The following is a 14071-nucleotide window of genomic DNA, read 5'->3' as shown; positions in this document are numbered from 1 at the left end:
CATATAAATACATTGAATAAGAAATATTTTCTTTCACCAAGTAAGAAGATATTTTATTAAACCACCAATTTGAAATTTATTTTTAATATGAAGTTTATTTCATTATACGTTTTACTTTAGAATAGTACTTGCAATGGATATAAATATAGATTTTTGTCATCAACCAACCAATGAAATACAAATAAAATGCATAAGTTTATGGCCTCTTGGGTAATTTTAATAATTAGACGCTAATTATAATAAGCAATATTTTTTAGGACTCTTTTCATAAGTCAGATATAAGTATATAACCTACTTGAAACGTCACAACGTTTATTATAAAAGTTACATATAGAGTATGAATTAATTAGTAGGCATGTATAGTATTGAATATTATTATAGTCGACAGTCGCATATGATATAATATTATATATTTTTTTATTGAATGAATAAAATTATTGCCAAGGTTAATGACGTGGTAATTCGCTTGCATTATAATACACTCTGTTCGGTATAATCAAAATATGTACAATATAACATAGGTATTAGTACCTACAAACTACGGGTTTTGTGTCAAATAACACAACAGTACATTAATATTATGTCTTTGAGATAATTATAGGGAAACGTTAATGCTTATAGACCAATGATTCCCAAAGATTATACCGTGGCATTGGTGCGCCGTGTTAATGTTGAATATGTGTCGTGAATGCGGTCGTGAATGTTTGAACTTTCTTTTATTTAGACCCATGACAATCATGCTAATATATTATATGCTAATATATATATATTATATTGTTGGAAAAACTTGATTTCGTATATTATTAATTATAATATTTGTACAGACGATATTATATTATAATGAATGCATATAATTTGATTAAATATTGTAAACACATACAACGGAAATTAACTGGCTAGAAAGTTACATAAATAACAACGTAGACCTGGGCTTTATTTAAGGGGGGGCAACGGGAACATTTGCCCCGGGCGGCCAATTTTTGATACATTTAGGGGGGTGGCCAGGCGCCGGTGTATATTATATCAAAACTTTTTTCTTTTTGTAAAAATGTGTTTGAGTACCTACCTATACTTGGACTTTTTGCATCATTTGGACCATTTGGCGTCATTTGCTCATTTTGTCAATCAATTCCCTGATAGCATTTTTAAATGATAATATTTTAATAATATGTAATATGTTTAGTCAATAATTTGCTGCCTGGGTGATAACTATTAATTTTTGTAATTTTTTTATAGATTACATTTGTATGTTGTCATACATTTTGAATCGATTTTTTGTAACTGCTTTGAAAAAAATGTACGTGAGTGACCTGAAATTGAATTTAAGCTTTTTGACCGAGGAACAAAAATTGTTATTTTTTGACTTAATAATATTAATATTTTTTAACTTCCATTAAATAAACTTATACAAAATTTTGTATCAAATTTTCAAGTCTAAGGTGGTTAAAGTTAAAATATCTTGCACATTTTTGTAAATTTTATGAATTTCCTAAAAATTTGAAATTTAAACGCTATCCAAAAATATTAATTAATTAAGTATTTTTAATATTTTGTAATTTCTGTAGGAACAACTTATGAGGTACTTTGTTTTTCACTAAAAATGTTATTATGCTTAAAACAAATAAAAATAACATCACGATAACTTATAACTGTCTTAACTATTTAATTTAAAACGGGAGACTCAATTTAAAACTGACTTGTTATTTATACTCGTAAAAATATTACGATTTTTCTTTGACTGAATAACTCGCTAATAACTAGATCTTGGGTAGTTAGGTTATAATTATAATTTATTATAGTAGTTATCACGCAGAGAACTCCAAACATTATTTAAGTACATCTATTACGAGTACCTTCGTCGTTTAAATTACGAGTGCACCTCTTATTATTTAGGTACCTAATTAATATCGCATCGAGATATTTCGAAGACAAAAAGATGAATAGAGGTATACCATCAGTACGGTTGTGGCCATACAACATTTTAAAACATACATTTTGTATTTTATATTATAAATTAATACATATATTTTGAAATAGGGTAATATAATAGCAAAAATAATTTCTTAATTATATATTTTAGGACTTATTGAGTAGGTATCAATAAATAAAATTTAAAATCGAAAATTAATGTAGTTAAAAATTGCTTAAATAAAGGCAACGCCAATTTGGGTATTGAAGATTTAAAAACTGCAATCAGCAGAGAAATATTTCCGAATTTATACAAATTGCTACAAGTAGCACTCACTTTGCCTGTTAGCTCTGCAATGCGTAGTTTTTCAGCTAAGCGTAGAAATAAAACATGGGTGAGAACTTCTATGCTCCAAGATCGGTTTACTTATCAATCTATACTTCACATTGAAAAAGATATGACAGAAAGTATTGAAAGTGAAGATATTATGAATTAATTTTTAAAATCCTCCAGAATGCTGATTTTAAAATAAAATATTCATTAATGTTATATTGTTATCAACTAATTATTGATAATATGTTAATTGTCTTTTATGAATTGTATAATTTTGTAGTATTAATAAAAAAATATATTTTTTTGGATAAATTAAAATTTGAATATTTATGTTTATAGTTGATAAATAATTGAACACTAAAGGGGGTATGGGGGGAAAGCCCCCATTTTTTATATGTACCTATATAAATAATTGAAGCCCTTCCCAACATTTTCAATGGATATCCGCCAATGAAGACAGCCAATATGTATAAAAATGTTTTTACATACAACTGATATTGATTGTTTTTATTAGTTAAATTCAATATTGTATACATATTATATAGAGTACTTCGTAAATTACAATTAAATGTGTATAGAAACTTTTGATTTATCATATTAAATAGGCTGATTGACACCAAACATGCTCACCCCAATTTTTCTTTTTGTAATAAATTTGTCCATTTTATCAAATTCTTAAATTTCTTTGAACTAGGTATTTAAGAAGTGCCGATAAAAATGTCTATTTCTCTAATGAGAACTCCCCCCCTTTCATACTGTAAATTTTTTAATGAATATTTTTTTTGAAAATGTCGATTATTAATAATTACAATATTTAATAATTTATTGTTTAGTTAGTATTTTGAATTTAAATATTTTAAATTTTAAAAATGTTTAATTGTATTTTAAAAATGTAAAATGCAAAAATAATAAACAGGTGTAGTGTTACATTATCAATATATATAAGTTTACAATTTGTTTTCTTTAAGTTATATTGCTTACATAAATCAATATTACTTGATTGAAAAGGTGAACATACAAACACATGTGGTTTTTTATTGTTGTACGAAGTTTTAAGTTATTCAAGTCCAGAATCAAGACAAAATATAGTAAGGTATGTATTATGAAATACATAATTTCTCTAGTTTATGATTGATCAGCGCGAATTTGATTTTGATGTTGTTACTACTCACTATTATAAGTGTACAAGAAAAGTTTAACAATAAGACTTCATAATCTGATATCCTTCAATCCTTAAAGTTTAAACTTTGTTTTAAACATAAAAACAAAAGTTAGTTTTCTTACTCTCTGTAATACGTGCTGTTCCATTAAATGTATTGATACTTCTCAAATGTTATAGGTACATCGTACATAATATATTTTTAGATTGATTTTAGTTAACATTATAATCTTATGGTATTCTTTATTTATAAACAATGAGATTTTAATATAGTATTTTACCTACTTCACATTAGGTATCAATTGTCAATTCAATGTGAGCCAAGACAAGTGGTTATTCTTTGTTTTTAGATTCTGAGCGGAGCGAGGAGCTAGTGGTTTTACAATTGTGATTATTTTTTATTTTTTTTTATCCTGTATACAAAAATTCTACCAGAAGGAGTGCTTAGATTTCAACATAGTACCTTATCTTTTAGCAAATTGGATCAAGATGGTACTTTAGAAAGGTCATTTTTCAATTTTATCAATATTTATTTAATGCCACAAAAAAAATGCTAAAAACGGGATTTTAAATTTTAGATACATGTTTTTCCCTCTGTATAGGCCAAAAGGTGTAAATAGTTTAAATTTTTTGACCAAAAGGATATTGCCCCACTAGGGGGCGGCACTCTAGAAGACGAATCAAATCCGCTACTGCTATCTACCAGTATGGTTTCACAGTATAATAACTAAAATTGAGTCATCATAAATTATACCCTGTACCAAATAAGAGCGCACCAATTTTACGTAAGAAAACCGGTTTTTCCCGGTGCACTCTTATTTGGTACAGAGTATATATTGTTATACAATATACTATAAAGTGATTAAACAGCAATAATAATACCTACTGAAATTTACAATACAATATTTATATAAAAGAATTTAAATACTTTTAAGTTTCCGCGTTACACAAATAAATAGTAATTCGGCCGTATATCATTTGCACATCAACTGTTTACCTGTGCCAAAATATCGTACATCGTTTGCGCATCGGCGGCAGATTATCGTTTGCGCATCGTCTGTTTACGTGCACCATATTATCGTACATCATATGCGCATCAAAATTCTAAACAATAGAATGGTATAAAAATAATTGTACACACATAATATTATATAGATATTGAATAATTTAATATACATAGGCACAAGTTTTTGTTCAATAAGCATTTAAAGTTCAAATGATGACCAAATTTATAAAAAGCTCAACAATTTGCAAATTATTTTGTAGTTAAAAATTTAATATTCAGTTGAATTAGGTACATTACATGGCCATAGTTATAGTAAAAAATATACATAATACATATAACACATAGGTAGTTTGAGTAAAAATTTTGTTCAGTTCAATAAAGAATATTACAGTCATAGTTATAATTAGGGCTCAGAAGTTGTAGGAGCTAAAAAATGTAAAAATATGCACGAAAAAATTGCAAAATATGCATTAAAAATGTTAAATATGCGAAAAAATACGCGTATAAAATCAATTAAATATGCGCTTTTTTAGCTAAAATTGGTGAAATATTATGCATTTTCATTTTTAATTTTTTTACTCGTAATTGTATACCTACTTCAAATTTCTATTTCTATCTAATTAGCTAGGTCTGCTATAAATTGTGATCATACAGAAAAATATGCAATTCGTACAACTCCGAGCCCTAGACTTATAATTATAATACAAATATAGGTACATATAGTTTGAGAAAAGCTAAACGCTTTTGGGTATACACCTTTTTTTTCAGTTCTATTGTTAAATAATATTGATGTGCAAATGATGTACGACCTTTTAAACGATCGATGCGCAAACGATGTATAACCCAAAAATCGAACGATGCGCAACTGTCTTACAAAAAAGGTCAAAAATAACAATAGTGATGCGCAAACGACAACCGGCGAGTAATTCATTCACATTTTCTATTCTTTTTTTTTTACACAACAATAATAACACTAATAATTTTAAGTAACAATAAAGACTAATTGAAACATTTAAAAAATAAAAAATAATAATACATGATTATTTAAAATTCTAAGAATACAAATACATTTTTACAACATATTATAATTGTAGTAAGTAATTAAATTGGACGTTAAACAACCAATAAATAACACTTAAAACTCACAAATATAATTAATAATAATAAATAATTAAGTCAATAAAAAAAGAAAGGACCTAAAATATGCAATTACACAACCATTGCATTCACCATATTCACCAGCGCAAGCGTAGCCTAGTTTATAATTTTCATGATTTAAATTTTATATTTTGTATTAAGATTTAAAGTCGAAAGGTCAGTAATAAAATAAATCTGGAAAATGTTTTAAAAAAAACAATGACAAGACTGATATAATATGCAGTTTAATAAATAATAATAGGCATTAGTTAGAGTTGTAATGGGGAATCGCATTATCCACATGATCCGTTTGGCGTTGGCGGCCAGAGTCCAGCGATTTAAAGAATTAATAAAAAAAACAAAAATGTTATTAGTATAATATATAGTATATATATGAAATGGCTACTTTCATACTAAACATTGATATTGGAACAAATTACTCCAACATTTTTGTAGCTTGTATACCATTCACAATGTAACCAAGAGTAGTAGTTTCAATATCATTAAAAAATGTCATTTTTTTCTTAGGTGCTCTAGTTAGCCTTTTTTGTAAATATAGCTCAGAGAATCTTGATGTTAATCCAAATAAAAGTAAAATATCTAAGTTTGGACAAAAAATTAATACAGTTCGATAACTCGAATTTTTTTTTTTGTCCCTAGGAAATTCCTATACACTCAATGCAATATTTATCGCGATAAGTCAAATATAAAAATAGTTGAGCATAGATAACTCGAAGTAATTTCTTACATTTTATCGTTAGAATAACCGGTTTACAATCACAAATATACAAATGAAATTATCCTATATGTACAACTGTGCTGTAAAATAATCGACAGTTGCCGTATATCTTCGCTGTGTAGCGTGTATAATTTGTAGTTATGTCTCTTAAACGTAAATTGGTTACATTAACAATTGCTGAAAAAGTGAACATTATAAGTGAGGTGACAAAATGTGGTAAACAAAAAAATAAAAATTGCCAAGCAATTTAATATTCCACCCAGTACACTTTCAACTATTCTGAAAAATAAAGACGATATTTTACAAGAATACGAAACTAATAAAGGGTCAATGAAAAGAATGAAGATTTGTGAGTATCCCGATATAGAGGTTAGTTTACTCAATTGGTTTATTCAATGTAGAGATTTAAACATTCCAATAAATGGACCAATTTTAAAGGAGAAGGCCGAATTTTTTGCTACTAAACTCGGCCATAAACAATTTAAAGCTAGTCAAGGTTGGTTAAGCAACTGGAAAATTAGGAATAACGTCGTTTTTCGTAAAATATGTGGTGAAAACGCTTCAGTTGACCAACCAATATGTTCTGACTGGTTAGTAAAATACCTACCAATTATAAATCAATATCCCCCCGATGACGTTTATAATGTTGACGAAACAGGTTTATTTTATAAATGTTTACCGAGTCAAACATTTGTTTTAAAAGGAGAGAACTGTGCAGGGGGGAAAAACAGTAAAGTTCTAAATAATTGTAAGAAATTTACATATTTTGTGTTTTAAAATGTAATCTTTTAATAAATTTTTAATTAATAAATAAGGAAATGAGTTTTAAAATTTAATTTTTTAATTTTAATAAATTATAGTTTATAAATATATACATAAAATACTTCTAATAAAAACAAATTAAAAAAAATAATAATGTCTAACTCGAATTTTTTCGTATTTTTAAAAAAATTTCGAGTTATGTAACTCGAAAAATACATAAGTCGAATTTATTTTTATGTCCTTTGACATTCGAGTTATCGAGAATCGACTGTATTATTAACTCAAGTACTCAACAATTATAATAGAATAATAAATAGTTATTTATACCATATAGAGTAAGTGCTTCTGTCTGAAATATTCTTCAATGTTCTAAAGTATATCACTAAAATTTTCTCTTAAAGCTACTATTTTTTTTCAATTATATTCTTATATAAGTTCAAAATATTTTCATAAAATTAATGAATATTACTTAAAATTCATAATAAAACTCACCTTCTACAAAAACTGGCTCCCCAATTATATTATGTTTGTATATTTTAGGAGCTCATCTAATGTATGTGAACAGTTTTTAGCTCATAAACATGCATCTATGTAACCATATTCTGTAGATAATTATGAGGAGTTACGCGTCTCACCTTTTGTTCTCATATTTATTTTATAAATGTAAATGTGTATTTGTGATTTTTTGACAACTATAACATAATGCCACAAACTATAACTATCGAATCGTGGAATTTAAATATTATCCAGAGCAATTAGTAGGTTATTATATTCATTTTTTTAATTATGAAGCATGTTATGAGTGTTTTAAAATTTTGAATTTCTTATGAAAGTACTAGCTAAATTAACTTTGTTTTTTCGTAACAGCTTCTGACGTTCTTTCATAGATTTTATATTTATTTCGCTAGTTTTGAACCATTAGTACATTTCCACTGATAAACCACACAAATCTCCTAGGATTATGCCTTGTTTTTGTATGGCTAATGTTGCTATTTTCTCTGGTAACAAATCATGAACCTGAAAAGCAATACATTTTATTTTTATTTTTTATTTAAATATAATATTATCTATTTGTTATCATTACTGGTAAATGTAAAAATAACAGTTATTTTAAAATACCAATCTTTTTTAGTTTTCTTTGTTTTTCTATCTTATTTTTTGTAACTGTTTCTAATATTTTTTTCTTACAGTAATTCAACTATATATCTGTGATTCAACCCGATGCAATGTGTTATCATTATATTATCTATGGACCATATGTTTAAAACACGGACTACTACACTGGACTGGAAACGTCAAGGGAGGCGGGTGACGGGGGCCGGGCCGCTTAGAGTCCGCGAGAGAGGTATAGAAAGGGGAAATAGTACGCGAGCGTATCTAGCGCAGCCTGGCTTACCACAGGCATACTACCCATTCGGCATTCCTTCAAACGATAAACGCACGATGTAGGTTAGGATATGTTTTACCTACATCGTGGATAAACGTAAGGCGGGAATAAATTTGGTAAATGGTTTATCATTAAAGTATAGATGGCGCCAGATTCGCTCATGTACGATTTCCCCTCGTACACCTCTCTCGCGGAGTTTCGTTTCCAGTCCAGTGTAGTAGTCCGTGGTTTAAAATTATCAATATAATGATATTTATTATTGTTCTGCGTTATCATAGAAGATATTATCTTTTGGCCGTATTGTTCAGTGGTACGGCGTTCATGCAAACAACACCCAAATTTGTACGTTTGCGATATTACCACAACCAAAATACATTACCGAATACGGAATACCATTAACTTCGTATCTACAACTCTGATTATTAGCACAAAAATTTAATTTAATTAATTAAATTATTATCATTAGCTGCACTGCTACCACGATTAAATACATATCTTAAATCGTGACTGCCACAGCCTGCGAAGTGCGAGGTTCCAGAATTTCCGTTGACCTATTCATACGATTCCACATTTTCAAATTTCTGCAGGTTTTCAATCGAAATGTATTCCAATCATTCAACTGATCCCAGAAGACCGGACAAGGAGCACAGGTAATGATCACTTAATTATTTTATGATGAACCGTAATGACGTTAATCGAATTCTGTTTCAAAAAAAAATTTTTAATATCCCTAATATTCAAATTTTTAAAATGTGTTGGCTCCATTTTTATTTTCTACACTTGGCGTAAAATATTTGTACAATAATCAGTCCTAGGGTTATCTGAGATAGTGACATGTTCCACAACATACTTTCTTATTATATTAGCTGTATGAAAATAGTTACTTCCGTAAGGACAACAGTAAATTTGTAATATGCTCGTAGCTGAGGTGGTCAGAGTATTATTCTGATAGCCAGTTGACTACGAGTATATTATGATTTTGCAGGAAGCAAGACCGATTTGTTGACGATGAAGTTGATGATGAGGTAATAGATAAATAAATTGTAGACAGATGAAATATTACTATGTGGTTTATTAAAATGTTCTTCAGTAAAATTGACTAAGTCCAAATAATTAAATTATTACACAAAGTGTCGTAAAGGTGCTCAAAGTGCAATGGAGAAAACACGTCTGAATACAGGCCGTCTCCGGTCTGCTTTTATAAGGGCCCAGGCTCTCCTACCTACCCCCCCCCCCCCCGGTCCATTGACTTATCCATAATGCGTCGTTGCGTTTATCGGTGTCCCGTGCACTGCGTGTGAACCTAATCATAAATTATGTTTCCACGAACCGACTGTTATCTGTTGCATTCTCATCCTGTTTTATGGTTTTTTGTACTATATCTACTTTGTGAATAATAAGCTCCCATATCCTGTCGTTAATACATGGCTTGTGGTTTTGAATGTATTTTATTATATTATCATGCTCGATTAATCCCTCCGTCTAGCAACCCATATATATAGATTATAGTGACAGTCTTTCACTCTCCCTAGTATCATTCCTTACCACCTATATTATTATATTAATAATAATAGCTCGTATATTCTCACCTTGATTACCTATGTTATTATGTTCTTTATACTTGTATTATTTGAAAGAAACGGATACTATCCGTTACAAATTTATAATTAGCCATTAGGTCTTAACTGCGAGTAACACCCCCCCCCCCCCCCCAAACATATTTTTAGTAAAATATTTGTGTCATAGTCTCCATGGTAGTGGCATACGCAAGGAGGTGGGCTAACGGATTGAAGCCCCCCTCACCCCTATTGAGAGTATTATTATTACTTTTTTTTAAAAGTATTTTCAAATTTCAACTGTTATGAATTACCTAATAAGCTAGACATAAATTCATATACGTCTTACCGAAATTAATTAATTTTTCTAATTATAATAATTTAGCAAAAGATAAAAATTCTGTTTGTAAAAAAATTACGTTTTTAAAGTAAGGGCACCAGAAATTTAGGTATGGGCAGCTGTCCACACGCTAGAACCGCTGGCCAAGTTTTTTTTTTTATCAACCACATCATATGGGATAAACTGTTTGCACATGAAACATCAGCATTGCCAAGCCTAGTTTGTAGAGTGTGGACCACAGTATTTACTCCAAGTGCTCTTACTTATTAGCAGCAATCATTGCCAACATCTTGGTATGCCCATGATGACAACCAATTGCCCATTAAATGTAAAACCTGAACCATAGAAATATGGAGTTAATTTGTCTTGTACAATATCTAAACAATGATTGCAGGTACAAACCAAAAGCTGTCAATAGTGATAATCAAGCTCTAACACCTGGTGAAGACTTGACGTCTGACTATATGAATATTTTGGGTATGATTTTGAGCATGTGTGGATTATTAATGAAGGTAAGACTAATTTATAATAATGCCATAGTCTTAAATCTTCATATTCTAACAACTTTTAAACGTTTTTTTTTTTTTTACTAGTTTAAATGGGCAGCATGGTGTGCTATGTTTTGTTCATGTATAAGCTTTGCAAATTCTAAAGCGTCTGATGACAACAAACAAATCTTTAGCAGTTTCATGTAAGTAGCTATAAGTTTAATTAGCCAATAAAAAAGGTTTCAGACTCTTTTAGGCAGAAATCTTTAACGTTTTACAATTTTTATTGTACATTTTACAGTTGATTAATAATGCAGTTACAATATTGTTGTTGTACATTTTACAATTCAGTTATAATTTTGTAATACATTTTATGACATTCTACAATTATAATGTCATTTACGACATTTACAATATTTTATTTTAGTATTAGTTAAGTATAAGTAATTTTTAATTAAGTAAATAATAAGAATAACATTTATTTACCTGAAATTAAAATATTAAATTAAATGTTAATTTAAATATGTAATACAAATGTTAATAGTGTTATATTTCCCTTTTTATTACAATATCATTTAATAATTATGTTAATATGATAAAATCTTCCACCATTTATAAATAATTTACTATACTCCGTTCAAGGAGAGAGTGCGACTCGGCGGTGATCAAAACGCATTCATTATTTTTTTTTTCTTTGTGGGCCATTAAGGCATTTTGCAGCTTCTACTAAACCTCTCCACCTGATGATCAATGGCAGTCTCAAAACTTGCTGCTCCGTCCAGCATTCTTAAATCTGCATTGACTCTATCCCGCCATTGTTGACGAGGTCTTCCCCTGGGACGCTTGCCAGTTGGGTTATTAACCAGTTCTTTTGAATTATGCTTCCATCAGCTTGCTACACATGACCGGCCCATTCCAGATGCTTGGCTTTTAGGAAGCATTTAATCAGTGTTGTGCTTTAGATAAATTTATCTAGATAAAAACTTCATATCTTTATCTTATCTAGATAAAAAATAAAATTGATATCTAATTTTTATCTAAATAAAAATTATAGCCATCTAGATAAATTTATCTAGATAATTCACAAAGTCCATAGCTAATAATTAGTAATAACTATTTTACAATATTATCATTCAATATAAAATAGATAACTTAATAAGAAATCTCATTTGTATTACTTGCAAAAATTGGTTCTAAAATAGTTTTACATAGCATTTATTATTAATTATGAATAATGCACAGATATAAACTACTATTATAGTATATTATAACTGTTGAATAATGACGATTTATTATGTCAATATGCATAGGAGATGCGAATTATTTATATAATTTTATAATATGGCCCATACGGGGAAGTCTCACGCCCATATTCGATTTATGATTTTACGAACGCCGAAAGAGCCTTTACAAAAATTAGAACTAGAGATACCCCTCCATACATAGAGTATACTCTATGCCACCATAGGTCCTACGGGTAAACAGGGTTTAACATCATGTTGGTTTACGGGCTCGTTCCCTATGTTCAGACTTCAGATCATAGGTAAACGTAAATCAATTATTATAGAATATTATATTATATAAAAATATATTTAAATGTATGTATATATTATTCATGTATTCTGTGTCAAAACTATGGAATATAGCATTTGTGTTATATACCAGTAAAAAGTGAAATGGTTACTTCATATAATTATACGATATTAAAATTTTTTTTTAAATTTACTAAATAATTTAATAAATATTTATTAATCTTTAAATGTATAACTATTTAATAAAAGTTACAATAATACCACTGTTTCTACAGTACAAATTAAGTAAATTTTATATGTCAATTATTAGAGCCTGGGTCTTAAGTTTTCACCAAGTGTACGCAATTTTATGTTTTATGGGAGTGAAAATAAAGACTTCATTCAATACAGATGCGTATCACAAAATAACTTTTTTTTGCATTATTCAGAATCTTTTTTTTATGTTTGGGATAATATGATGTTACCAACTTATCTTTAGCATGCTTTGAATATTGTCTAATTATGTAAATATTGTAATAAAAATACAAATTTATTTTAATTTTCAATTATTAGTATAAATTTAAATTTTGAGGTAATACCTTACATAAATATCTAGATAAAAATTATTTTATCTATCTATATCTAGATAAATTCAATTTCTACAGTATCTATCTATATCTAGATAATTCTAAAATCAGATATCTTATCTATATCTTGATAATTTTTTTTTTATCTAAGCACAACACTGCATTTAATTGTTGGTTTATTATAAAGCGATTCTAAGTTGGTATTTTTTCTACTTTCATAATCTTCAGTTAATTAATTTCTTGCAGGGCCATATATTTTCCTCAACACCTTCCTCTCAAAGTTAAGCTTCTCCTCATCTCCTTGAGTTGTTGACCATGTCTCACAGGCATATGTCACTATTGGGCGTAAGTAAGCTGAGTACATTTTTACCTTTGTAGCCCTTGATAACATTCTCAAACTTAACAGTTTATTCAGTGAGAAATATGCACAATTCGCCGAGTTTATCCTAAGTTTAACTTCATTGTGAATATCGTTTTTATGATTAATGTTTTCTCCTAGATATTTGAAGTCATCGACCCAATCAAAGGTGTATGGTCCGACCACCAAATTGTTCATAATAGGCGTGTGGCATGCCATTAGCATGTATTTTGTTTTTGCATCCAAGTCTTTGACTTTTCAAGTCCCATACTCCAACTAGATGCAATTAATTTTTCCATAGTATGTACAACCTCCTGCGACGATTTCCTAATATGACTATGTCATTCACATACGCTATACGCCAACATTGTCATATTTTCATTGATCTCCATTACTCAGTACTCCCTTACATCTCTATCAACTTTTTCAAGAGCGAGATTAAACAATATAGGAGAGAGGGCATTTCCCTGCTTTAATCCCGATTTTGCTTCGAAATAAGGGGATAGTTTTCCCTACCATCGGACTTTGCAGAGTGTGTTGGAGTTGCATATCTTTATCATTCTTATTAATTTATTTGGAATACCTAGATTCGCCAAAGCAATCCATAATTGATCTCTATTTATGGTGTCATAGGCTTGCTTGAAATCAACAAACATCATGTGGAGTTCATTATTGTATTCATAGTATTTTTCCATAATTTGTTGAATAGTAAATATACCAGGTGATTCTTTTACCTAACAACACTCATTATTTCAAAAAGTGTAAATTTTTTTGAAAATATTTTTTTACATAGTTTCAA

General features: G+C 28.8%; 2 protein-coding genes across 4 annotated transcripts in view; both read left to right on the top strand.

The window, feature by feature from the left end:
- Positions 1-5541: 5541 nt before the first annotated feature.
- On the top strand, positions 5542-8878 carry LOC115034223 (tigger transposable element-derived protein 4-like). 2 transcript variants are annotated; one of them, XM_029490324.1, is made up of 3 exons: positions 5542-6652; positions 6722-6873; positions 8711-8797. In XM_029490324.1, coding segments are annotated over exons 1-3 (192 nt in total). In that variant the 5' UTR covers positions 5542-6613; the 3' UTR covers positions 8712-8797. The 2 variants fall into 2 exon arrangements, with proteins under 2 accessions (XP_029346184.1, XP_029346185.1); XM_029490325.1 differs by lacking the exon at positions 6722-6873 and having other exon boundaries at positions 6375-6652; positions 8711-8878.
- Positions 8732-14071, top strand: part of LOC100168032 (protein Asterix) — an 8987-nt gene continuing 3647 nt past the window's right edge. The window contains exons 1-4 of one of the 2 annotated variants that reach the window (XM_029488949.1): positions 8746-9082; positions 10723-10840; positions 10922-11019; positions 13161-13259. In XM_029488949.1, coding sequence (XP_029344809.1) covers positions 9033-9082; positions 10723-10840; positions 10922-11019; positions 13161-13227 — 333 coding nt within the window. In that variant the 5' untranslated portion in view covers positions 8746-9032 and the 3' untranslated portion in view covers positions 13228-13259. 2 annotated transcript variants of the gene reach the window in all.

Source organism: Acyrthosiphon pisum, chromosome A2 (assembly GCF_005508785.2).
Source record: "Acyrthosiphon pisum isolate AL4f chromosome A2, pea_aphid_22Mar2018_4r6ur, whole genome shotgun sequence".
Classification (NCBI taxonomy): Eukaryota; Metazoa; Arthropoda; class Insecta; order Hemiptera; family Aphididae; genus Acyrthosiphon; species Acyrthosiphon pisum.
Note: the sequence above shows the minus strand (reverse complement) of the source record. Positions and strands in the feature narration are given on the sequence as shown.